A 27,585-nucleotide genomic window follows, 5' to 3' on the forward strand; every position below is an offset into this window, starting at 1 on the left:
TTAACAAATATGTATCAAGCACCTGTTATATGCCCAGGTCTATTCTATATCCTTAGTGTTTTTTTCTGTCTACTCATTCTACCAGTTACTAAGAGAGGAGTATAGAAATCTCCAACTAAATTGTGAATTTGCCTATTTTCCCTTTCAATTCTGTCAGTTTTGGGTTCATCTATTGTGGAATTCGTTTGCTTTAAGCATATATGTTTGTAATTCTGTCATCCAACAGTGTTGACCCTTTATCACCATGAAATGTCCTTTGTCTCTAATAATGTCTCTAGAATATTTGGTCTGTCCGATATTAATATAGCCACTTCAGCTCTCTCATGCTTGCTGTTTGCGTGACATGTTTTATTCTTTTACTTTCAACCTATTCGTGTCTTTTAATATAAAGTACTTCTCTTGTATACAGGATATAGCTAGCTTTTGCTTTTTTAATCCAGTCCGACAATCTGCCTTTGATTGGAGTATTTATTTAGTGTGTTCACATTTTTGACAGTTTTATTGAGGATATAATTTATATACCATAAAATTCATCTGTTTTAAGTAAATGTATAATTCCATGAATTTTAGTAAATTTATAGAGTTGTGCTACCATCCCCACAATTCAATTTTAAAATATTTTCATCACCCTGCAAAGCTCCCTTGTACACATTTGTAGTCAACCCTTGCCTGGGTCCCCCACCCCCACAAACCCCAGGTAACCATTAATCTGCTTCTGTCTCTAGATATTTGCCTTTTCTGGAGATTTTATATCGTATGCATGTGGCTAGTGTTTTCATTTTCTTTTTTTTGTTTGTTTGAGACAGGGTGTCACTCTTGTCACGCAGGCTGGAGTGCCGTGGTGCAATCACGGCTCACTGCAACCTCCACCTCCTGGGCTCAAGGGATCCTACCACCTCAGCCTCCTTGAGTAGCTGGAACTGCAGGTGTGTGCCACCACTTCTGCCTAATTTTTTTTTTTTTTTTTGGTAGGACGGAATCCCACTATGTTGCCCAGGGTGGTCTTAAACTTCTGGGCTCAAGTGATCTTCCCACCTTGACCTCCCAAAGTACTGGGATTACAGGCATGAGCCACCACACCAGCCATCTTTTCTTTTTTTGTTTTGTTTTGTTTTTTGTTTTTGAGACGGAGTTTCACTCTTATTGACCAGGCTGGAGTGTGATGGCGCAATCTCGGCTCACTACAACCTCCGCCTCACAGGTTCAAGTGATTCTCCTGCCTCACCCTCCCAAGTAGCTGGGATTACAGGCTTGCGCCACCACGCCTGGCTAATTTTGTGTTTTTAGTAGAGATGGGGTTTCACCATGTTGGTCAGGCTGGTCTCGAACTCCCGACCTCAGCTGATCCGCCTGCCTTGGCCTCCCAAAGTGCTGGGATTACAGGCGTGAGCCACTGCGCCAGGTCATTTTCCTAATAGTGTCTTTTGATTTGTAAAAGTTTTTTATTTTGATGAGGTCTAGTTTATCTTTTTCATTTTTTCATTTATGGTCTATGCTTTTGTTGTTGTATCTAAGAACTTTTTGCCCAACCCAGACTTTCTCAACCTTGGCACTATTGACATTTTGGGCCAGATAATTCTTTGTTGGGGAGGCTGTGCTATGCGTTAGTGGGTGTTTAGCAGCATCCATGGCCTCTGCCCATTAGATGCTAGTATTAATCCACCCCTCTTCCCAGTTGTCACAACCAAAAATGTTTCTAGACATTGCTAAATGTCCCCTACGAGGCAAAATTACTCCTAGTTGGAAACCATTGGCCTAGGCCAACATTGCAAAGATTTTCTTTTATGTTTCCTTCTAAGGGCTTTGTTTTTAACTCCTATGTTTAGGTATAGGACCATTTTTAGTTAATTTTTGTGTGTGATGTGAGATAAAGATCTAAATTCACCCTCCTGCATATGAATATCCAGTTGCCCCAGTATCATTTGTTGAAAAGACTATTATTCAACCCATTGTATTGCTTTGTCAAATAGCACCTTTGTAAAAAATAAATTGGCCGGGTGCGGTGGCCATAATCCCAGCACTTTGGGAGGCCGAGGCAGGAGGATCATGAGGTCAGGAGTTCAAGACCAGCCTGACCAATATGGTGAAACCCCATCTCTATTAAACATACAAAAATTAGCCGGGTGTGGTGGTGCATGCCTATAGTCCCAGTTACTTGGGAGGCTGAGGCAGGAGAATCACTTGAACCTGGGAGGCAGAAGTTGCAGTAAGCCAAGATCATGCCACTGCACTCCAGCCTGGGTGACAGAGCAAGACTCAATCTCAAAAAAAAAAAAAAAAAAAAAAATGCTGGACGCAGTAGCTCATGCTTGTAATCCCAGCACTTTGGGAGGCCAAGGTGGGCAGATCACGAAGTCAAGAGTTCAAGACCAGCCTGGCCAGCATGGTGAAACCCCATCTCTACTAAAAATACAAAAAAATTAGCCAGGCGTGGTGGCGCACACCTGTAGTCCCAGCTACTCAGGAGGCTGAGGCAGGAGAGCTGCTTGAACCTTGCAGGCAGAGGTTACAGTGAGCCGAGATTGTGCCACTGCACTCCAGCCTGGGCGACAGAGCAAGGCTCTGTCTCATAAATAAATAAATAAATAAATTGACCACAAATGTAAGAATTTATTTCTGGACTCTCAATTTTGTTCACTTGATTCATATGTCTAGCTCTATGCTAGTACCACATGATGTTAATTACTATAGCTTTATAGTAGGTTTCAAAATACGAGTTCTTCAACTTTGTTTTCTTTTTCAAAATTGTTTTGTTTAATATTCATATTTAATGTAATAATTGATACGGTTGGGTTTAATTCTGCCATTTGCTATCAGTGTTCTATTTATCTCTTTGTTACTCTGTCCTTCCTGCCTTCTTTTGTATTAAGTAATATATGTACTGCTGCCCTTTGTATTAAGCAAATATTTTTTAGTAAACCATTTTAATAACTCTACTAACTTTTTAGCCGTATTTGCCTTTTTGTTTGTAAGTTGGTTCTAGGGATTCAGTATGCATCTTTTACTTGTCACAAACTACTTCGAGTTAATACTGATTTATTACTGGTCAAATAGAAGAACTTTGCATCAGTAGGCTCGATTTCTGTTCCTCTTTTGTGCTCTTGTTGCCATATTTGCTACATTTATATTTATTATCAACCCGGTGCTATAAATAGTCATGTATCATTTAAAGAAGGAACATGTGTGTATGTGTGTGTGTGTGTGTGTGTGTGTATCTCCACCTACATATTTACCATTTCCAGTGCTCTGTAATGCTGGTCTCTTAACAACAAATTCTGTTTTGTTTTTTTTTTAATCTGGAATTTTCTTTAGTTCACCTTCTTTTTTTTTTAATTGCTACTTGATTTGGTCAAAACACCTTCATTTTTGAAGCATAGTTTCACTGCATATAGAATTCTTAGTTGGCAGGGCGCAGTGGTTCATGCCTGTAATCCCAGCACCTTGGGAGGCCGAGGCAGGTGGATCACCTGAGGTCAGGAGTTCGAGACCAGCCTGGCCAACATGGTGAAACCCCATCTCTACTAAAAATATAAAAAATTAGCCAAGCGTGGTGGCACATGCTACTTGGGAGGCTGAGGTGGGAGAATCACTTGAACCCGGGAGAATCACTTGAATTGAGGCGGAGGTTGCAATGAGCCGAGATCATACCACTGCACTCCAGCCTGGGTGACAGAACAAGACTCCATCTCAAAAAAAAAAAAGAAAGAAAAAAAAAGAATTCTTAGTCAACAGGTGTTTTTTCCCCAGCACTTTTAATAGGTCGTTCTTTTGTCTTCTGGCTTCCATTGTTTTGTTTTGTTTGTTTGTGACAGAGTCTCACTGTGTTACCCAAGCTGGAGTACAGTGGCTTGACCTTGGCTCACTGCAACCTCTACCTCCCAGGTTCAAGCAATTCTCATGCCTCAGCCTCCTGAGTATCTGGGATTACAGGCATGCACCACCACACCTGGCTGACTTTTGTATTTTTGGTAGAGATGGGGTTTCACCATGTTGGCCAGGCTGGTCTCAAACTGCGCCCAGCCCCATTGTTTCTGATAAGCCAGCTGTTAATTGCATATTTTATCATTGCTCCCCTGTATGTAATGGGTTGTTTTCCCCTTACTTTTGAATATTTTTTTTCTTTGGTTCTTAGCGGTTTGTCTATGATGTACCTAGGTGTGGGTTTTTCTGTGTTAATCTTTTTTAGGGTTCATGGAACTTTTTTTTTTTTTGAGACGGAGTCTCATTCTGTCGCCCAGGCTGGAGCTCAATGGCGCAATCGTGGCTCACTGCAACCTCCGCCTCCTGGATTCAAGCGATTCTCCTGCCTCAGCTTCCTGAGTGGCTGAGACTACAGGCGCCTGCCACCATGCCTGGCCGATTTTTATATTTTTAGTCGAGGCAGGGTTTCACCATGCTGGCCAGACTGGTCTCGAACACCCGACCTGAGGCAATCCGCCTGCCTTGGCCTCCCAAAGTGCTAGGATTACAGGTGTGAGCCACTGCACCCAGCCTGGAACTTCTTGGATCTATAAGTTACAGTGTTTTTTTGTGTGTGTGTTTGTTTTGGGTTTTTTTTTTTTTTAAACCAAATTTGAGTAGTGTATAACCATTATTTACTCAAGTGTTATTTTCTGCCCCTTTCCTCTCCTCCTGAAAATCCAGTTGCACACATGTTAGAATGCTGATATTGTCTAACAGATTTCTGAGGCTTTCTTCATTTTTATCCAATGTTTGTTCTCTTCTTTGAGCTGGATACTTTCTCTTGATCGTCCTTCCAGTTAACTGATTCTTTTACCCTTTTGTATCTGCTGTTGAGCTCATCTATTGAATTCTTCATTTCAGTTATTGTACTTTTCAGCTCTGGAATTCCCATTTGGTTCCTTTTTATAGTGTCTATTTTTCTGTTGAGATTTCCCGTTTTTCACTGATTTTCAGTATTTTTTTTAAAACTTCTGAGCACATTTTCCTTTAATTCTTTGAGCATATTTATAATAGCTGCTTTGAAGTGTTTTTCTACTAAATCTAACATCTGGGCCCACTCAAAGTTAGTTTCTCTTGTCTATTTTTCCCCCAAGGACAGGTCACGCTTTGTTTCTGCTGTATCTAGTAATGCATTTGGTTGACAACCAGACGTTATAGATAACGTGTTGTCGTGATTCTAGATTACGTTTTGCTCTCCTGAGGGCTGTTGCTTTCATTTGTTTGGTAAGCAGTTAACTTGCCTGCTCTTAAACTGAGAAATGTGTCTCCCCTGTAGAAGGCAGCCACGAGTGTGTCTATCATTTTCTCCAATCCCAGGGCTCTCCCCTGCATAATTTAACTGTTGATTGGGATGGAAATTGTGCTCAGATGCCTGAAGCCAGTAAGGTTTCCACCTTCTGCTGCTTGAGCTGTGTGTGGATTGAGGAATACATTTGCAAGCACAAAAAATTATCTGCAAGTTTTCCCACACTGTTAGTTTCCTCTGGGTTCCTTGGGTTTTCTGCATGTACCTGTAGTTTAGCAGTCAGAGATGTGTGGAGATTGTAACATCTCTTAGCCTCTGTAGCCCTCTTGCTTCCAGCTGTCCCCCTTCAATTTCTAGCAGCTGTGCCTGCCACTTGCCCTCTACCATGTTCACACCTCCAGGCCCTGGGGTGTCACTGCCTACGATGGGAACGCCTCCAGGCAGGAAGGCCATGAACACACAGTTCTCACCCAGTGCCCTAGCACTTCCTCACTGAGCAAGTACTGCTTAAGTTGTTGCCTGCCATTGGTCATTTTCCAGTGTCCTGGAATGATTATTTTTAGTAAACGTATCACATTTTGCACTTGATAACTGTAGAGAGGAATTGCCTGACCTACTCCTGTTCCAGGAACAGGAGTATATGCCTAGGGCCAGAAGTCGTTAGATCCTAGGGATATAGCAGTAAAAGCAAAGTAGACATCCTATTTGGAGAAAGCAAGCCTTCAACAAATAAGCAGAGATCATAGCCAGGTGACCATGAGTGCTTTGAAGAGCAGTGGGGCAGAGGGAAGAGCAAGTGGCAAGGTCCTGAGGCAGAAGCATATTGGGGGCCTTCCGGGAACAGGAAGAAGCAGGGAGGGAGTTGGATATGAGGTCAGATCACCTAGGGCCTGGGGAAGGACCTTGGCTTCTATCCTGAGAGAGGAGGGAAGCTGTTAGAAGGTCACTTTCATTTTTAAGTGATCAAAGTGCTAGTTTACTAATTTACAGTGAGAAATAAAACTGCCTGAGTGAGGTCAGTAAGTCATTGACTGGGCTGGGCTATTCCTGGGACTTGAACTGAGCCCAAAGGCGCTGGGACCAGGTAGCCTTGTAGAGCTCATGAACATCCAGGTGGAAGTGGCCACTGGGCTCTGCCAAGTGTCCCCCATCCTAGGATCAGGAGCCCTGTTCGGGTCCTGATTCTGCCATGTACAAGCCTTAGTTTCTCTAAATGGGCTAAAACTAACTGCCACGAACCTGAGCAATGCTCAGCCCAGCATCTCACCCCCATGCTAGGCACTAGTAAGGGGTTCTAACCCAGATGTGGGCATAACAAACACCTGAGGCTCATAAATCACCTGGCGGTCCCAGGCGCCCATGCTCCTTAAACTGCTAAGTGACCAGGGACTCTTCCTCTCCCTTACACTTTGCTGTCATCTTCCAGATGGTGTCTACACACTGTGGCTCATCGTTCTGGAAGTCACTTTCATCTTCCCCTTCATTTCCTTTCTGCTCCACATCCTGGCTTAAGCCTCACACCCCTCTCTGTACTAACTTCCCAGCCTTCGGTCTCTGGCCCTCCCAGCTTGTCCTGCATGTGGCCACCAGACCATCTTCTTAAAGCAGAGCTTGGACCACACGGGGACATGATCACTTAATTTTTAAATTAGGGAATATTTTAAACTTTTCAGAAAGAACAGAAAATAATATAACAGACAGCTGTGGCTGTATCCCTTCCTCTCCCTCCCCTCCTTCTCTCCCCAGAATTAACCACTATCTTGAAGTTGGTGTATTAATTCCACAGATGATTCTGTACTTTCATAATATACACTGTTATGGTTTTTAATTTTACATAAGTGGCTAGTATTATATGAATTGTTTACTGGCTTGCTTTTTTCATTCAACATTATGTGTTAGAGGTTTACTCATCCCAATACCCAGTTCACCCACTTAGCTGCTGTATGTAGTATTTCATTGTCAGAATAAGCCCCTGTGTGTTTCTCCTTCCTTTCCTGTGTTTTCCACAGTGCAGCAAAGAGCTTCCTCATCCTCGTGTCCTTATATGCCCTTGAGTGCTTCTCTGCAGCTCACACCTAGATGCTGAATTGCTGATGCAGGGGGATGAGGGTCTCATCTTTACTAAATCCTGCCAAATTGCTCCCCAAAGGGCTGACCCATTTGCACATTCACATGATGCCTTTTAAAACACTTTCTTGCTCCCCATCACTTGGCACAATCTCAAGTTGCTAACGGTAGTATTCAAAGCCTCACTCATTAAGACCCTGTCTACCTTTATATTTTTATTTATATTTGTTTTTTCATCTGTAAAAATAGGGATAAATAATGACAGAGATGTGAACAGCAAGTTCATCTGTGGCCCCTCATGGACAAAAAAAAAAAAAAAAAAGATAGTGTCCTTTCCTTCCTTTTCTTCCGTATAGTGTCCACTCGCTGGTCTTTCTTCTGGAGCTATATAGAATAAGCCTAATCCAGAAAAGGCAGTGGCAGGGGGTGGCATTAAAGCCAAGGCTGGGACCTGTCTTAATCCCTGGTAGGCATCTTATTGGCAGGTGAGCTGATGGTCACAGCTCACTGAGGTATTGGATCACATCCTTGTCTTGTATCACGTGTGCATTTGATCAGCATGCTCTTCCTGTCCTTATTCCAAGTCCAAGGCAACAGGGAACAGGTGGGGCCAAGCATGGAAGCCTCTCTATACCTGCCAGAGACTCACAAAAATGATAGATGCATGGTTAATACTTGCTGAATGTCGAGTCAGTGACTGGCAGAATCTGAACACCAAGAAACGGTTCAGAAGCTAACTCCCTGTGTTTGAGCCCTGCCCGACAACTTACCAGCTGTGTGTGGCTTTGGGCAAGCTGGTGAACCTCACCAAGCCTCAGTGTTCTCATCTGTAAAGCGAGAATATTAATACCCTTTCCATCAGGTGCTTGTGAGGATCAAATGAAACAATCCATGTCAAGTGCCAGGCAGACTCAATGCCTGTCAGCTGTTTTTAACACCGCCCTTGCGATCTAGAGGCAGACTGGCCTGACTGGTCTGGAGGCAAGCCGAAGTCTGCTGGAATGGAGGTTCCTCATGTGCTGCCTGGCCAGAATGAGAGAGAGCCAAGGCCAGGGCTGGCCCGGATGGAGCGGGGATGGAAAGCAGCTGGCAGAGAAGTAGAGCACCCTCAGTGGGGAAAGGAGGGGTGGGAGGAGGCTGGTCCCAGGCCACACTTTGGGTAGCAGCAGCCTGGGAGTTTTTCCTGAGGTTTTTTCTGTGAAACTTTAAGATTCATCTAAACAGTATTTCAGAACATAGACATTATATTGAATAATAGTTTTTTTTTTCTTTATGGCATTCCTGCTGGCATGTAAGAAAATCCCTTCATTGGGTCAGGAGTGTGTCCAGTCCTGGAGTGGTGGTTTCTTCTTAACTAGCCCATCTTCACTTGCTCCAGGTTGGGGTGGGGACACACCCTGCCTTGGTCCCTAGGTCTTTTGTTCCCCTTTGCCCCTTGTGTCCTGAGCACACTCTTAGGATCCTGTTTGGAAGGGGCCCTGATTTCGGTTACCCTCTTCCTCTTCTCCATGTGAAGCGCGGTGTCTGTGGTGCTGCTGGGACACTGGGTCCCTCTCCCTCTAACCTCATGGAAGCTTTCTGCTCTTTCACTTCCTGTCCCACTGAGCCTCCAGGTCTTCTCTTATTGGGTGTATTAAATATTGCGATAAGCCCTGCTTTTCCTAGGGCAACTTTGCCATCATCTCCACATTTCTTGCTGTTTTTGCTTAGAGTACAGAAAAAGTTTAAGCAAGTAAACTGAGCGGCGAAAGCAAGAGACTGGGAGAATTAGGGAAGTAAAGGTTGTTTGGGTTCTCCGGTTTCTGTCATATTCTTATTTAATGAACTGGTCTGGTTGTGAAACCAACTGTCATACCCTGGGCTGCATTTTTGTGAATGGGGAAATGAATGTAGAGGGAGACTTCTCCGCGTCGCAGGGAGCCCTCAAGGATCCCGGACGTGCTTCCATCTGCAGTCGTGGGCACGTGCTCAGGAGGAGAGCTGCACACGTGGCCAGGGCCCATTCCACTGGGGAAGTCAGCGCCTCACGCTGCCTGGCCTGGTCACCTCAGTCCACCCTCGCTCTCCCATGTGGAGTGTTTTTCCCTTATTTTCACAAAGAGTGAGATTTACAATTCAGCGTTCTGAGAAGGTGTCTCAAATTTAAACTACTTATAGAAGTCTTATAATTATTTCAAGTGGAAAGCACACTGGATACTTTCACTTGTCATGTGTAAAACCTCCTGAACACATTCTGCTCTGCATTCTATCTGTAAGAATCTGAGTTTTCAAATGCATTTAGTGGTCACCCTTAGTTTTGTTTTCAGGCCAGTTGCTTAGAATCTGGTTTGTCTGGAGTATTATGTATCGAAAGCCTCCAGTTAAGCATCTTGTAATGTCATAAGGTCACCAAGCTGCCATGGGGAAGCTTTGCATTAGGACATCTAAATTCATCTCAGCTCGAGCGCCTTTTTTATGAGGCATTCTTAATTTCTTGAAGTAATCAGTTATCACTGAGCTCTAACGTTAGTAATCTGATGCATTCTGCTCTGGTACATAAAGACCAGTAATTTTAGTCAAATTCCTCCAACAATGGTATTTAAGACCCACCCTAATGAGGCATTTATTCTTGAGTATTTCTTTATCCATCACTCCCTTACTTCACAAAGTAGATTTTAAAATATGTCGTTTCGTTTGGAATTCACAAGCAGCTCAGACAAGTTAGCACAGTGGCTGGTGCCTTTGTCGCCCAGTGCACCCAGCACCTTGCCAGGCTTGCATTGAGAGAGGCTAGCAGAATTCTTTCCCCGAGCAGGGCACGGTGGCTCATGCCTGTAATCCCAGCACTTTAGGAGGCTAAGGTGGGAGGAATGCTTGAGGCCAGGAGTTAGGGGCTATAGTGAGCTGTGATCATACCACTGCACTCCAACATGAGCTACAGAGCAAGAACCTGTCTCTTAAAAAAAAAAATGGGGGGAGAACTGATGGCAGTAGTGGCTCCCCTCCCAGCTGGAAGGCCTGAGTTGGCATTCTCAGAGGGTGCCTCTTGGCCTCACCTCTGGGTTTGCCCATTATTAAAAGTCCGGATACATCCTCAGAGTTGTTTTCATCTGCCTGGCACTGATTGAGAAAGTGGAGCAAGCGCCTGCTATCAGCAAGCTTCATTTCTGGGAGGTTCTCTGCTTACATTTCCCACCGCAGGTAGTGGGCTCCTCTGCCTGCAGGTGTTACTGGGAACGGTTGAATGAAGCTCTGGCTTCTTTGTTAAGCTGCCCTCCCCACCTCAACTAGTGCAGCTCAGTTTGCTTCCGCTCTCTCCCCTCCCGAGCCCTAAGGATGCCTCCGTTCCCTTTTCGCCGGTTTCAGTGTTTCTCAGAAACCATGGCAGTGACTTGTTTATATCTACACAGTATCATGGCGTTCCAAAAGCAGAGAATTTAAGAAATTTCTTCCATCAGTAAGTCATGATTTTAAAGGAGGCAGCCAAGTGATCCCATTTACTAGCTAGAGAAAATGAGGCGCTGACAAGAATCATGTCTTTCTGAATTAGAACCTTGGTACAAAACTTTTCAAACCAAGAACCATCAATTTGGGGATGATTTTCACCTCAGTTTTCTTACATCTATGCATTTTACATTGAAGTAACAATAGCGTTTGCCTGCATGTTGCACTAGAGAAACTGAGGCAGCGGAAGCCAACCGTCCCTGTTGTGAGCAGGTCAGCTGCGGGCCCTTGTTCTGCCCCAGGCCGCCCCCTGCTCACACTACTAAGCTGCAATTCAAGTTAACTTTTATTAATGGGTAGCAAATATTAGGACCAAATGCAGAAACTGTCCTGTGTTTCTGGAGGTTAGGGAGGGCCTATCAATTCTCAACAAATTTAATTGTAAAGTACTTTTTTTTTTTTTTTTTTGAGATGTAGTCTTGCTCTGTTGCCCAGGCTGGAGTGCAGTGGTGCGATGTCGGCTCACTGCAACCTCCGCCTCCCAGGTTCAAGCGATTCTTCTGCCTCAGCCTCCCGAGTAGCTGGGACTACAGGCACACGCCACCACGCCCAGCTAATTTTTGTATTTTTAGTAAAGACGGGGTTTCACCATATTGGCCAGGCTGGTCTTGAACGCCTGACCTCGTAATCCGCCCACCTCAGCCTCCCAAAGTGCTGGGATTATAGGCCGCCCGGCCTATAAAGTACATTTAATTAAAAAACAGCTTTGTTTTAATTAAAAAAAAAAAAAAAGGCCAAGCACAGTGGCTTACACCTGTAATCCCAGCACTTCGGGAGGCCAAGGTGGGCGGATCACCTGAGGTTGGGAGTTCGAGACTAGCCTGACCAACATGAAGAAACCCCATCCCTACTGAAAATACAAAATTAGTAGTGGCGCCTGCCTATAATCCCAGCTACTCGGGAGGCTGAGGCGAGAGAATCACTTGAACCCAGGAGGCGGAGGTTGTGGTGAGTGGAAATCGCACCATTGCATTCAGCCTGGGCAACAAAAGCAAAACTCCATCTCTAAATAGATAGATAGATAGATAGATAGATAGATAGATAGATAGATAGATAGATAGATAAATAAAATAAACCAAAATGAGGACAGGTACAGTGACTCACGCCTATAACCCTAGCTATTCGGAGGCTGAGGCAGAAGATCGCTTGAGCCCAGGAGTTCAAGTCCAGCCTGAGCAACATAGCAAAACCCCATCTCAAAAAAAAAAAAAAAAAAAAAAAAAAATTCGTTTAATTAAAACAAAACGAGCTGGGTGCAGTGGCTCATGCCTGTAATCCCAGCACTTTGAGAGTCCGAGATGGGTGGATCACTTGAGCTCAAGAGTTTGAGACCAGCCTGGGCAACATGGAAAAACCCCGTCTCTACCAAAAATACAAAAATTAGCCAGGCGTACTGGTACATGCCTGTGGTCCCAGCTACTTGGGAGGCTGAGGTAGGAGGATCACTGGAGACTGGGAAGTTGAGGCTGCAATGTGGCCCTTGATTACGCCACTGCTCTCCAGCCTGGGAGACAGAGCAAGAGACCCTGTCTCAAAAAATAATAAATAGAATAAAATGGAATAAATAACTTTAACTTGTGATTGAGATGTGTTGTTTGCTAGTTTGTGTTTATATAAGTTGATTTGCAAGTAAATGGGTCTTACATATGTACTTGTCCAGGATAAAGAAACACTTTTGCTGGCATTGACTGAAGTTAGCCATTGACTATGTGTTTCTCGTTGAAATGGAATATGGACATTTATTTTGTTTCTTAATGTTTCGTATTCCCTCCTGGCAGGGAAGTAGTGTCTCACCAATACCTTGGTGAAACTGTGATTCCAATGCCCATTTCCAGCTGGGGCCTCTGAGGCTCTGTCCCCTGGAGAAGAGGTGAAACACTACTCCATGCCCAGAGCTCCCTGCCGCTCACTCAGACCACAGAGCTGCTGCTTTGGTTCACAAGGAGTACTCATTTTCCTAAAATTCATCATAAAATGTACACACACCCTTTGATCACTGAGATGTTGTTATTTTGGTGAAGTACTCTAAGCCAAGGCAACAACCTCAATCTTCCGTAACCGTCCCAGAGTTGACTTGGGGTAGGGCCTCACAACAGGATTACCTTTAAGGAAATTTCAGGACAGCGGGTCTGCTAGCACTTGGCAGAGCTGGCAACTCAGATGCAGCAGCAGGAGAAGGTGGCTGCCCTCACCATAGGGCATGAGTCCCAACTAGAGCTTAAATTGCAGTGGTAACTGTGAGCCTGGGCCCTGGGTGGGGCAAGAGTGGATTCTCCATTTGTGATTAAACAAGAGAAGGGGAGAGAGAGGGACGAGACCCTGAACTTCAGATGCCACTATAGCCCTCCCTCCCATTACTCTCTGTGTCCTGTTGAGCTCAGTCTTAGCCAGGCAGCAGGGACCCAAGCTATCCAGCCTGTACCTCCTCAGAAACAGGCTTCTTCTGTGGGGCCCCAAGAGGCCCAAGTCAAAGACCTGGGCAGAAAGGGGCTGCCCCAAGCTTAAAGTCCAGACTCCTAGACTCAGAGCTGGGCTACTGCTGTGGATTTGTCACTTCTCTGGGCCTCTGTTTCCACACCAGGAAAATCCACACCAAGCCATTGTGAAAGTTAAGATGTAAAGTGCTATGGAAATGTAAGGTTCCTTAATTATTCTATGACAAGGGACATCAAATAAATGCCCCCAAATGCAAGCTAGCAGGAGCAGCATCTCCTCAGTAGCCCCTTCCCTGAGTAAGATGGTGCTGATTGTTGGAAAAGGCTCTGGATTGATCTGGGGCCTGCCTCTTATGCTGCTGGTTCAGGCCTGTCTTTGGGGACAGCCTAGAGTAAGTCGAATCCCCTTTTCTTAGGACAGCCCATCCCAAGGTGACACCGTCTGGTGATGGCAGGTGGCACTGACTATGTGGTTGAGAGACTGGAGAGGCGGGGTAGCTTCCCCCAGCGCAGCCCTAGCTAGGACAGGCAGCATCACATTTCAAGGCCCAGTTCCCAGCCACAACCTGCCTTCCAGGCCCAGGAGGTTGAGCCTTCATATTCCTTGGAAACTGACTGGGGCAAATCAAACTCACCAAAGACCAGAACATCCTGAATAACTAGAAATTAGTCGGAAATGAAGACAGGGTACTCATTTTTGCAGAATACAGCTTTCTCTTCCTGTTGGCAAGTGTCAAGGAGCCAATTATAGTCATTAGATTGTTGGGTGGGCCAGGAGTCAAAGGGAAGGACTGGGTAGATGATCTTAGGGAACACTGTCACCAGGGGATGATGGCCTGCCCTCCCCCTGCACCCCTAGACCACTCCAGCACTTGGCTGCCACCTTCCTCCAGGGCCCCTCCTTCCCCTTTTTACCTCCATAGCCAGCAGCTTCCCTCTTTCTGAGTTAATATTTGTATTGCTCTTTGTAATTTAACCTGCAAAGGACAGTCTAAGGTCGGCCGGAAGCTTTGGCAGGGACGAGGAAGGGGCAGTGCACGCTCCCCCATGACTGTGTGTGCCGTTCGGTCGGCGTTCGAGTATACAGAGCCTTGTGACATCTCACATATGCTCGTTTTTTAATTTTTAACTCTTCTGTTTTTAATTCAAGATCAGAACGTTTCCATCACTCAAGGATCCCTCATAGAAGGATCCCTTTTACAGCCACCGCCATTTCCTCCTTAACACCTGGCAACCACTAATCTGTTCTCCATTTCTATAATTTTATCATTTCCAGAATGTTATAGAAATGGAATCATATAGTATGCAACCATTGAGGACTGGCTTTTTTCACCAACATCATTCTCCGGAGATCCATCCAGGCTTGTGTACATCAGTAGTTCCTTTTCTTTCTGAGTAGTATTCTGTGGTGTGTATGTACCACATTCGTTTACCTGTTCTCTTGTTGAAGGGCATCTATTGTTTCCAGTTTGGGGCTATTATGAATAAAGCTGCCATGAAACATTCATATACAGATTTTTGTATGCCAACAAGTTTTTATTTCTCTGGGATAAATGCCCAGGAGTATAATTGCTGGTTCTATATAGTTGCATGTTTACCTCTTTAAGAAATTGCCGAAATGTAGTTGCATGTTTAGCTTTTTTTGTTTTTGTTTTTTTGGGTTTTTTTTGACACTGAGTCTTGCTCTGTCACCCAGGCTGGAGTGCGGTGGCATGATCTCGGCTCACTGCAACCTCTGCCTCCCGGGCTCAAGTGATTCTCATGCTTCAACCTCCAAAGTAGTTGGGATTACAGGCACATGCCACCAGGCCTGGCTAATTTTTGTTTTGTTCGTAGAGACGGTGTTTCGCCATGTTGCCCAGGCTGGTCTCAAACTCCTGATTCAAGTGATTGGCTCGCCTCGGCTTTCCAAAGTGCTGGGATTACAGGCATAACCCACTGCACCTGGCCTGTTTTTGCCATTCTAATAGGCATGTAGTGATATCTCATTGTGGTTTTAATTTGCATTTCCTTAATGGCTAATGATATTGAACATCTTTTCATGTGCTTATTGCCATCTGTATATTCTCCCTGGTGAAATGTCTCTTCATGTCTTTTGCCCATTTTCTAATTAGATTGTTTGGGTATTTTGAATGTTGAGTTTTGAGAGTTCTTTATTTTAGTTACTAGTCTTCTGCTGAATATGTGGTTTCCAAATACTTTCTCCCTGTCTATAGCTTTCCTTTTCATCTTCTTAACAGCGTCTTTTCACCGAACAAGTTTTTAAGTTTTTTGATGAAATTCAGTTTATCAATTTTTTCCTTTTATGGGTTGTTCTAAAAATGTGTTAGTTTTACGTTTAAGTCCATGATGCATTGTGAGTTGATTTTTATATAAGATACGAGAATTAGATTGAGGTTCAGTTTTTTTTCCTACAAATGTTCAATTTCTCCAGCACTATTTGTTGAAAGGACTATCCTTTCTCATTGAATTTCTTTTGTACCTTAGTCTAAAACCCACTGGACATATTTGTGTAGGTCCATTTTGGAGTTCTCTGTTCCATTCCATTGATCTATGTGTCTGTCCCTCTACCAGTAGCATACAATCTGGACTACTAAGCTTGAAATCATGTAGATTGATTCTTCCCATATTGTTCTTTTTCAAAATTGTCTTAGGATGTTCAATTTTCTTTTCTTTTCTTTTCTTTTTTTTTTTTTTTTGAGTCGGAGTCTTGCTCTGTCGCCCAGGCTGGAGTGCAATGGGGCAATCTCGGCTCACTGCAAGCTCCGCCTCCCGGGTTCACACCATTCCCCTGCCTCAGCCTCCCAAGTAGCTGGGACTACAGGAACCCACCACCACGGCGGGCTACTTTTTTTTGTATTTTTTGGTAGAGACAGGGTTTCACCATGTTAGCCAGGATGGTCTTGATCTCCTGACCTCGTGGTCCACCCACCTCAGCCTCCCAAAGTGCTGGGATTACAGGCGTGAGCCACCGCGCCCGGCCAACGTGTTTAATTTTCTTTGCCCTTTCCATATAGATTTTAGAATAATCTTACTTATGACTACAAAATATCTTGCTGGGATTTTGATAGAAATTCCTTTACACCTGTAAATAAATATGGGGAGAACTATGTTGAGTCTTCTTGATTCATGAACGAGGTGTGGTTCTATATTTATTTGAATTTTTGATTTCTTTTTTCTTTTCTATTTTGAGACAGAATTTTGCTCTTTTTGCCCAAGCTGGAGTGCAGTGGCGTGATCTCGGCTCACTTCAACCTCCGCCTCCTGGGTTCAAGTGATCCTCCTGCCTCAGCCTCTGAGTAGCTGGGATTACAGGCATGCGCCACCACGCCCGGCTAATTTTGTATTTTTAGTAGAGACGGGTTTTCACCATGTTGTTCAGGCTGGTCTTGAACTACTGACCTCAGGTGATCCGCCCACCTCAGCCTCCCAAAGTACTGAGATTACAGGCGTGAGCCACCGCGCCCGGCAGATTTCTTTCACTAGATTTTTGTAGTTCTCAGCATACAAATGTTGTATATGTTTTGTTAGATTTATGCCTATTTCTCTTTTTTTGAGCACTTGTAAATGGCATTGTATTTTTAATTTCAATGTTCGTGTGTTCCTTACTAGTATATAGAAATTGATTTTATATGTCTTTCTTATATCCTGTGAGCTTTTTGAATTCATTACTTCTAGGAGGGTTTTTTGTGTGTGTACGTGGTTTCTTTGTAGATTCCTTATTTCTACACAGACAGTCATATTATGTGCAAATAGGGATAGTTTTTCTTCCTTTTCTCATCTGTATGGCTTTTATTTGCTTTTCTTGCCTTGTCAGGACTCCTTTTCCTACAAATGTTCAATTTCTCCAGCACTATTTGATGAGATAACTATCCTTTCTCATTGAATTTCTTTTGTACCTTAGTCTCAAACCCACTGGACATATTTGTGTAGGTCCATTTTGGAGTTCTGTGTTCCATTCCATTGATCTATGTGTCTGTCCCTCTGCCAGTAGCATACAGTGTGGACTACTATAGCTTGAAATCATGTAGATCGATTCTTACCATATTGTTTTCAAAATTGTCTTAGCGTGTTCAATTTTTTCTTTTTTTTTTTTTTTTTTTTTTTTGAGACGGAGTCTCGCTCTGTCACCCAGACTGAAGTACAATGGCGCAATTTCGTCTTCTAATTACTGCCAGGTTTGAGTAGAATTCCAGGTTCCATGCTTGGCCTGGTTGACACCAGATAATGGGGGGTCCCGGAAACCCACTACGCCTCCACTAATGCCTCCCTGCCTAGAAGGGACGAGAGTGCCCCGTCACTCACTGCGCCCCACATGGCTCCTCCAACACCACCCCAGGAAGGGTGTGAGGGGCATCTGGTCACTGCCAAGTGTCGGTAGAAGTCTGGGCTCCCACCTGGTCTTCACTTACATTGTGGGGTGGGGGCCTCCTTACCGCCCAGCAGGGATGAAACTGCTGCCTACCCAGCCTTCTCTAGTAGAGAGAACCCACCGCCAGGGGTGTTGGGGTGTGCGGCCCAGCCTGGTGAGGGTACAGCTGGGGCTCCTGAGGCCCTTGCTGGCGCAGGTGGGAGTGGAGCTACCATATTTTCTCCAGTGTTTATTTCCTAAAATCTTCCTGTCATGCCAGCCTTCCCCTGTCAGGTCCTTTGGCTAAAGGAAGCAGGCTTTGGGTAAAGGAAGCAGGCTTTGGCTAAAGGAAGCAGGCTTTGGCTAAAGGAAGCCGGCTTTGGGGGGCTTTTTTTGTTTTCACCATTGACATTTCTGGGTTGTTGGTTTCTTGGGCTCCAGGTGTGGCATATATGAAACAAAAAGAAAACCCAGGCAGCCTGGGTAACCTGGCAAAACCTCATCTATACAAAAAAATACAAAAAGTAGCCGCATGTGGTGGCATACACCTGTAGTTCCAGCTACTTGGGAGGCTGAGACAGGAGGATCACTTAAGCCCAGGAGGTCAAGGGCACAATGACCTGTGATCATGCCACTGCACTGCAGCCTGGGTGACAGAGCGAGACCCTATCTCAAAAAAGAAAAGAAAACCCAGGGAAGTCACCAGCTGTCATCCTTGGGTCTCAAGGCCCCTAGGCAGTCTGCTTTCATCTCTCCATCTTTCAGAGTCACCTTATGTTTCTTTTATAGGTAGTGTCCAGTGTTTTTGGTTGTACGTAGTGGGAGGAATATGGAAAGGAACATCCACTGGGTCTTCCCAGAAGCAGGACAGTGCTGCCCTTTTTGCTGAGTCTTGTTACTTATTGGCTGTAAATGTTCCTGAGACGAGCAAACCTGTTCTAGAGTTCCCTATCCCCCATAAGGCCTGTGTATGACTGACTGGCTGTTCATATGGTGCCTTAATCTCACAGAGAGAGAAGTTCTGAGAACTGTGATTAGGAGAGACTTTAAAGAGCCTTCTAGAACCTCCGCACACCTAAGCAATGGAGGCTCCCTAGCTCCCTAGCTTCCTGAAGAAGCTGGTTGGCCTTGTCCCTTTGGTCTTCATGGAGAGGTTGGGAGCAGAGGCAGACTGCCCCTGAGCCCCCTTGGAATATAAGCCTGCAAGTTGCTGTGATTGGCCGAGGCCTTCTTGTTTCATGACAGCTACACATTCTGGGGAGCCACCCCTTGGGAGCTTGTGGCAGGGTGTCCATGGCATTCACCCCATGTCTCCTGAAACAGGAGGACCATGACATCATGGAAGCTGATCTGGATAAAGACGAACTGATCCAGCCCCAGCTCGGAGAACTCTCAGGAGAGAAGCTTCTGACCACGGAGTACCTGGGGGTAAGTGCCACACAAAGGGTGGGGATCCTGAAACAGAAAGGCCAGGTGGACATTGATGGATTTCGTGTTTTCAGTGACACAGAGGGTTTAGTTTGGTTTGTTACCATACTGTATTTATGAGAAGGTCCATGTTAGCCAGTCTGCTCTCAGTGGCCCTGAAATGCACTGTGGCCCTAGCTACCTGTCACAAGTAGACAGGTGTACGGATTGGGGAAAGATATAACTAGAAGGCATATGCCAGGGGCCTTTGGAACATCAGAAGATATGCCTGGCCCCAGTAGCAATCGCCTACCATCCCACTTTTTAATTTCTGTATGCCTTATGTATTGGAAGGGAATACTGAGGTAGACTTGGAAGTCCTTGGTGCAGAGGTGTTGGCTGAAACCATCATAGCCCATGAGGTTACCCACTGAAGCACAGTGTGGAGAGAGAGTGGGGGCTGAGCAAGGAGGGGCATTCCAGCAGTCAGGAGTGGGAGAAAGGAGAGGACCCGAGAAGGCCAGAAAGTGAGTAGTCACCGCGTCCTCAGGAGAACTGAAGAGGGTCATGGAAACAGAAGGGAGAGGTGTTTCAGGATGGAGCCAGTGGTCAGTGCAAGCATCCAAGAGGCCTGTGGAGTCACCATCTGGGATGGGTCCTTAAGCTGACCTGTGAGAGCTCCCGTTGGCTCGGATGCTCAGCCAGCTCCAGAACCACTGGCTTAACGACCCACCAGCTAAATAGGGCAGGATGTGAGTCAGGAGGAAGCAGCCACTCCTCAGGAGAGGATAGCAGTGCCAGGGCCCGCAGGTATCTCAGAGAGCAGGTGGGGGGGCCTGGTGGGATGCTGGAGTGTAAGGGTCTGGAAGGGAGGAGCAATTGCCAGGAACCAGGACCAATTCAGACTGAAACCCTGTGTGGGACAGCTGAGCACATAGGGTAGAAGAGTCACTAAAAGAGGCTCCTAGAACTTTGAAGCTGGTGGTTGCTTCAGTCAGTTGTTTGGACCCCAAAGTCTTCCTCACAGCCAGCAGGTTGGTGTTGGAGAAGAAGGGTGGAGCCAGCGTCTCAACAATTGACTGGCACAGCCAGAGCCTTGGGAAGGAGAAAGACGATGCATGCAGGTGGCCTGAGGCTTTATGGGAGCAGGTGGAAGCAGAAAGTGCCTGCCAGGTCCCATTGCCACCCCCAACCCAGACCCTTGGCACCTCCCCAGGACACTGGGCCCCCTGGTCACCTGGCCCTCATCTCTTCCTCATCATCTGTGGAACTTCAGGGATTCTAGGCTGGAGTGCAGTGTGTGGTGGTGGGACTTCAGGTTGGAGAGAGAGCCACAGTCCAGATCATGTGGCTTTGTAGGTCATGGCGAGGGTTTGGGATTTTATGTACAAGAGCTAGGACGCCACTGGAGGTGAGAGCAAGGAAGTGACTCGGTTTGACTCATGTTCTAACATATCCACTATATTTTCACTCTGCTGCTTTGTGAAGGCAGGGAGGTGACTGATGGAGGCTGGGGGGCGGGGAACCACCGCGAACCCCTTCAGGGATAGGGGTTGCTGGGCAGTACCTGCCATTCCTTAGAACATCTCAAGGATTAAAGTAGTCTAATTGGCTGTGGAGCTGTTTACATTAGGTGGAGCAGGGAGGTGCTCAGGAAAGGTCAGAAGTGCAGCCGTCAAGGTTCCAAGTTGTTGATGGAAGCCTAAGGCTTGACTAGGCCTCTGTCGCCCTTTGGAAGAACGCTGGTTTTGTCAGAGACGCGGCTCCGTGTGATTGGTTTCACAGGCAGGCGGTGAGGAAAACAGAGGAGGCAAATTGGTGGGGCTTCCTCAGAGGGCACGTGTTGATACCTGTTGAGACCGCAGCGCATGTACCCCTGACCACACTACCGCACAGACAGACATGCAGGCACGTAAACATGAGCAAGGATGGCCATTTGCAGCCAGGTCAGACAGAAGCCTGAATACAGCGCTTAGTTAATAATCTAGAGGACCTCTCCCCGGCAAAATGCCATGGGGGAGGATCTTCTGTTGATATGGTAAACATCTTCAGTAACAACAAAAAAGCAAGGTGCAGAACGTGGTGAGACTGCTAATTTAATCATGCAGATTGGTGAGGCGCAAAGGCACAGAGCTTTCAAATCAATCAGTAACCCCAGTTTAATGGCATCTGGAAATGGTACCATCTTACCATAATATGCAGTTCTAAACCTCCTAAATGTTTATGGATGATCCTTTTACTAGAAGGAAACCATGGGTGGAGATGTGAGTACTGAGAAACACAGAAAGAATCCACTGTGAAGATGGGAAGACCCAGTACAATTTGGTATTTCCCGTGGCTGCAGTAACAAAGCACCACTAACTGCAGACTTAAAACAGCAGAAATGTATTCTGTCTTCGTTTTGAAAGGCAGAAATCCAAAATCAAGGTATCCTTAGGGCTCAGCTCCCCTGAAGGACTCTATGGGAGGATCCTTCTTGCCTCTTCCAGCCTCTGGTGGCCCCAGGCCATCCTTGGCTTGTGGCTGCGACATGCCAATCCCTGGCCTGCCTTCACATGGCCTTCCCCTCTTCTGTCTTTTGTAAGGACACTTGTTCCCCCGGGTGACCCAGGATGAGTTCTTCCTCTCAAGGGTCCTTATTACATCTACAAGGGTCTTTTTTCCAAATAAACTCATTCACAGTTTCCAGGGGTCAGGACATGGGCATAGCTTTTGGGGGCCACCATTCAGCTGACCACACCAGGTCACCATAGGATCTCACGAATATTTTGATTAGAAAATTTAACGTGGAGCAGTAAGCGCTGAGGCCGGATGCACTCCCAGCACTGCCCCTGTTCATGAGTCATCCCCCACCGCCCTGTCACCCGGTCTTGTGATCTGACATTGCCAGCCTGCCAGCCTCTGTGTGCCGGGTTAGGGATCTCAGAAGATGGGATCCCACCTTGTCATGCCCTTGCTCTTGTGGTGCATGAAAAGCCTTTAAATTCACATTTTTGTCACGTTTTGTGTGTGTGCCAAGCTGAGGAGCTCTGACCAAGATAGAAGACGTTTCACTGGGAAATACGTGCCTGAAAGTCATGATCCAGGCCCCTTGTCCGATGTACTGGGTACATTGCAGATTTTTCAAGATGACTCTAAAGATGTTGGCGTTTTGAAACATTCTGTCAGAAAATTGTATTCAAAAAGCTTTGAGTGAACCTGTGCCATCTGCCCAACACAGCGGAATGCCGAAGAGGCTTAAGACACAGCTGTTACCGTCAAGAAGTTTTCAGAAGGCACCAAACAGATAAAACTGCTCTTGCTGAGTGGGGTAGATAACAGCTGGTCAGTGGCCAGCAGGTGTGATCCTGCAGGGTGAGAGCTAGTCCCAGACCACTGAATCTGGGTTAAGGATAGAGTCTAGGCCCTACCCTATACCTCCTGACCAAATCCCAGGAACCAATCATGGTGCACGCCAGTAATTTAAAAACCAACCAGCAGCTTGGGAGTAAGGGTGGAGGTGCGACCGGGGCGTCCGCCAGAGTGTTCGGGGATGGGAGGAAGCTATTCCCAGGATCCTGGACCAGTAGCCACCCGTTCCTTGCAGGGCCACACTGCTAGTCCCCACCCTCAAAGTCTACCCACAGCTCCTCTGCTCTGCAGAGCACAGGCTATGCAAAATGCTGAAGAGCACGGCGATCTCAGAAAGCTAGGGACAGAGAACAGGTCATGCTTCCAAGGCTTGCGGGAGAGTAGCGGTGGCCCCATGAGATGTGTTGCTTACTCGTAATTCTAGTGAAGCCATGTGCTGTGTTCTGCTATAGGCTGTGAACGTCAGAGTTCAAGACTGCTGACTTTCCTCCTGCTTCTCCTGCCTCTAGTATTTGTGAAATTTTTAGTGCCGTGCATACCGTGCTGAGTAATCAACAATGCCTCTGGCCGGGTGCGGTGGCTGACGTGTGTGATCCCAAGAATTTTGAGAGACAGGTGGGAGGATCGCTTGAGCTCAGGAGTTCAGGACCAGCCTGGGCAATGTAGGGAAACCTTGTCTTTACTAAAATTTTTTTAAAAATTAGCCAGGTATGGTGGCACGCACCTGTGGTCCCAGCTATTCAGGAGGCTGAGGTGGGAGGATCACCTGAGCCCAGGAGATGGAGGCTTCAGGGAGCTGTGATTGCACCACTACATTCCAGCCTTGGAGTGCAAAAATAAATAAATAAATTATTATTATAAAAATAAATAAATACAAATACAAATAGAAAACAATTCTTCTTAAGAAGAATGCCCTGACTTAAATAGCTCCATCACCTGGGTTAAAGGATATAAACATTTATGACAGAATCATAGAATCCCAGTTTTTTTTTTTTTTTTTAATTTCATAGTGACCTTTAACAGTAATAGGCAGATCTCAGATTAATTCAGTCCATGCCATGGGCCAAGCCCTGTGCTGACTGCTTCACACAACTCAATTTGACTGAATCCTCCCAGCAAACTTACGGGGCATCTTCCACTAGTATCTGCATTTTATAGAGGAGGGCGCTGAGGCTGAGAAAGGCTGAGTCGCTTCCAGGCGTCACCTGAGCCCACCTGCCTTTTACCACTCAGCCGGGCCGCCTTGCAGCAGCACTGGCCGTTGTCAGGTGAGTGGATTCTGTACTTGCAAGTTGAGAGAGCTCCAACCCGTGTGACATATTCGTAATAACTATATGATCTATGTTTTCATCACAGACTCAGTTTTGGGGGGAATGCCTATAGTGAACGCTAATTGCTCCCTTTCCACACTTCCTTTCCCCTCCATCAAGTGAGAACCCAAATTCATTTAGTTTTCCTAAGAATCCCTGAAAGGGCGGTTAGAGTGCAGGTTCCTGGCCCCACCTCCAGAGAATCTGAGGCTGTGGCAGTGCCCCAGGAGTGTGCATTTTTATTTTCCCCTAAAGTGGTTCTGAAGCAGGAGTCTGGGCCCTGGAGACTTGGCCCATTTGGACAGAACTCAGGGTGTTCATGGAGCTGCCCCTAGCCTGTCTTCTGCAGCATGGCACCGTGCAGAGCTGAGGCCCTCCTAGGCTGGGCTCAGGCCTGGGCGAGCACCTGGAGACAGGAGAGGGCCCTGGGATCCTGCTGTACCCTGTCCTGCTGTGCCTAGAGGGGCAGAAGCATGAGGTGGCTTGCAGCGGGCCCTGAGATCTCCTGCCCTTCTGTGCTCACAACAAAAACCAAAACTAGAAGAGAAAAGGCCTCTGTTTCCAAATATTACTTTTCGGGTTTTTTTTCACATATGTCTCCACTTTGGGGCATTTCCTAATCCCTTTTCAGTCTATTATTCCTGCCCCGTGTGACTGTAATGGTTGAAGAGCCATTGCCTCTGCTTATTAGGGGATTTGTTGGAACTGACTCAACGTCTATACATGTGTGTGTGTGTATATATATATATATTTTTTTTTTTTTTTTTTTGAGACAGTGTCTCACTTTGTTGTCCCAGCTGGAGTGCAGTGGCACAATCTTCGCTCATTGCAGCCTCCGCCTCCCAGGTTCGAGGATTCTCCTGCCTCAGCCTCCTGAGTAGCTGGAATTACAGGCGCGCGCCACCACGCCCGGCTAATTTTTGTATTTTTAGTAGAGACAGGGTTTCACCATGTTGATCAGGCTGGTCTCGAACTCCTGACCTCGTGAGCCACCTCACCCTGCCTCAATGTCTATATTCTTGTACATGAAAACACAACCAAATAAGCAGGGAAAAATCCCAAACCCCAAAATATCTTGAATCCTTTTCGTTTGCCATTTGTTTCTTATTCTTTTTTCTAATTACAAAAGAAATGTATGCTTATTCTAAAAAGTCGAAGTAACAGAACGTAAAGACCAACCCTAAGTCTACCCAACCAGAGGTAATCACTATCTCTTGTTGTCTTTCCTTATCAGTTAGGATTGGGCTGAGCTGCAAATAGCAGAGAGTCCTACCTTATCAATCCAGCTAAAAATTCCTGGCGGGTGGGGGCTGTCAGAGCCCAGGCTCTTTTCATCTCTTAGCGTGGCCCTGCCTGCCAGAAGGGCAGATTTAGGCTTTGTGGGTCCTCCAGCTTACAAGGGCTTGGGAGGCCTCCTCTAAAATAATGGAATGCAAAATGAGGTATAAAAACCAGTGCTTATGTGGAATGAGAATTAGAAAATAAATCATAGTGAAATTCACTTTTTTTTTTTTTTTTTTAAACAGTCTTGCTCTGTTGCCCAGGCTGGAGTGCAGTGGCGCAATCTCGGCTTACTGTAGCCTCCACCTCCCAGGTTCATGCAATTCTCGTGCCTCAGCCTCAGCCTCCCAAGAAGCTGGGACTACAGGCATATGTGCCACTACGCCTGGCTAATTTTGGTATCATTAGTAGAGATGGGGTTTCACCTTGTTGGCCAGGGTGGTCTCGAACTCCTGGCCTCAAGTGATCCACCTGCCTCAGCCTCTCAAAGTGTTGGGATTACAGGCATGAGCCACCTCGCCCGGCCCCAATTCACTTTTTTTTTTTTTTTTTTTTTTTTTTGCGACAGTGTCTCGCTCTGTCACACAGGCTGGAATGCAGTAGAGCAAACATGGCTCACTGTGGCTTCAACCTCCTAGGCTTAAATGATCTTCCCACCTCAGTCCCCCAAGTACAAGTTCAAATTTTAAAAATAGGCAGATAACACAAACATTATAAAATCTAGAAAAATAATGTTTATATTAACTAGCTGCTTGGCAAACACCTCATAGTTTTTCTTCATATATCTTCTGTTTTATGCCCTTTGATTGCTTCTGTATATGGCAAATTAGTAATGTTTTACAAGCATAAACATAAAAATGTAATGTTTTTGTCTACATATATGAAGATGTTTTTAATGTTTTCTACCGAGAAAGAAAAAAAGATTAGCCTTTCCTGTAACATATTTGCTCAAATTTTCTTAATATTGATTGATTAAAAAACTTTGTTTTGGCCTCACATTTAGTTCATGGTAATGCCCTGTAAATCTTTTTACTTAAAAAAGTATATGTATAGGCTGGGTGTGGTGGCTCACGCCTATAATCCCAGCACTTTGGGAGGCCAAGGCGGGCAGATCACAAGGTCAGGAGTTCAAGACCAGCCTGGCCAACATGGTGAAACTCCGTCTCTACTAAAAATACAAAAATTAGCCAGGTGTGGTGGTGTGCATCTGTAATCCCAGCTACTCAGGAGGCTGAGGCAGGAGAATTGCTTGAACCTGGGAGGCAGAGGTTGCAGTGAGCCGAGATCGCGCCATTGCACTCTAGCTCTGGGTGACAGAGCAAGACTCTGTCTTGTGAAAAAAAAAAAAAAATTATATGTATTTTTAAAAGACAAAAATTTAAATCAACACCTGTAGAAAATAATAAAAAATAATACAAAAGAAAATGTTTATGTAAATTTTTGTTTTGTTTTGTTTTAGAGATATGATGTCACTCTGTCACCCAGGCTGGAGTGCAGTTGTGCAATCATAGCTCACTGCACCTCAAACTCCTGGGTGGCATTAAGCAATCCTCCTGCCTCAGCCTCCCAGAGTGCTGGGATAACAGGCGTAAGCCACTGTGCATGACCCGTTTTGTTATTAAATTTGAGAAAACCATCCTCAAGTTTCTTCCATAAAAACACTAGGCCGGGAGCAGTGGCTCACGCCTGTAATCCCAACACCTTGGGAGGCCGAGGTGGGCAGATCACCTGAATTCAAGACCAGCCTGGCCAACACGGTGAAACCGTATCTCTACTTAAAATACAAAAATTATTCAGGCGTGGTAGCACATGCCTGTAATCCCAGCTACTTGGAAGGCTAAGGCAGGAGTAATCGCTTGAACCCAGGAGGCAGAGGTTGCAGCGGGCCAGAATCACGACATTGCACTCCAGCCTGGGTGACAAGAGTGAAACTCCGTCTCAACCACAACAACAGCAAACACTATATAGGGGAGGCAAAATTTTACCTTTCTCCCTTAGGATTTTTGGCTGGGCCTGAGAATTAAATTGATGTAAAACAGATACACAGGAGAAAAGCATATACATTTCTATAAGTTTTATGTGACGTGGGAGCTCTCCTGCAGAAACGAAGGGAAAAGAACTGGCAGAACCTAAATGCTTTTAAACTAGGTTGAACAAAGAGAGACAATGGTGGAAACGTTACCAAATTATATGGGGAGGCTAAAGGAAGACAAGAATCATGTTACCCAGGTCTGTTTGTACAGAATTCTCTCAGCTCTGACAACATGTGGTTTTTTTCTTCTGGTACCCGGAGAGCATCTTTCACATGGGAGTTTTTATCGCTTGTTTTCAGGAAGAAAAGAGGAAGATTAGAATGTCCTTCTTGCATCAAGCGCCTTTACCTCAAAATAATCCTAAGCCAAAGTGGCTTATTTTGGAATGGCATATTCTGCCACCCCTTAACTGTAACTGGGGGCATTTGAAGTTTTCTTGCACACTGATTATTCACAAATACTCTAACAACATAGAGAATTACTAGAGACCATTCCTACACCAGGACAGATAGCAATCATTTGACTATGCATGGAAGGTACTGTGAATCATGGAAATTTTTCCCACTAAATCTAAGTGGGAAAGGCTGAGTGGCCAGGCTGAGTGGCTCACTCCTGTAATCCCAGCACTTTGGGAGGCTGAGGCAAGTGGATCACCTGA

General features: G+C 45.6%; 1 protein-coding gene across 16 annotated transcripts in view; it reads left to right on the plus strand.

Moving 5' to 3' along the window:
• The window catches only part of ARMC9 (armadillo repeat containing 9), a 172,353-nt gene that overhangs the window by 110,825 nt on the left and 33,943 nt on the right, over window positions 1–27,585 (plus strand). For all 16 annotated transcript variants that reach the window (XM_009444540.5, XM_054680182.2, XM_016950685.4 and 13 more), the window contains one exon: window positions 18,869–18,973. In XM_009444540.5, coding sequence (XP_009442815.3) covers window positions 18,869–18,973 — 105 coding nt within the window. The remainder of the gene's footprint in view (window positions 1–18,868; window positions 18,974–27,585) is intronic.

Source organism: Pan troglodytes, chromosome 13 (assembly GCF_028858775.2).
Source record: "Pan troglodytes isolate AG18354 chromosome 13, NHGRI_mPanTro3-v2.0_pri, whole genome shotgun sequence".
In the NCBI taxonomy this organism is placed as follows: Eukaryota; Metazoa; Chordata; class Mammalia; order Primates; family Hominidae; genus Pan; species Pan troglodytes.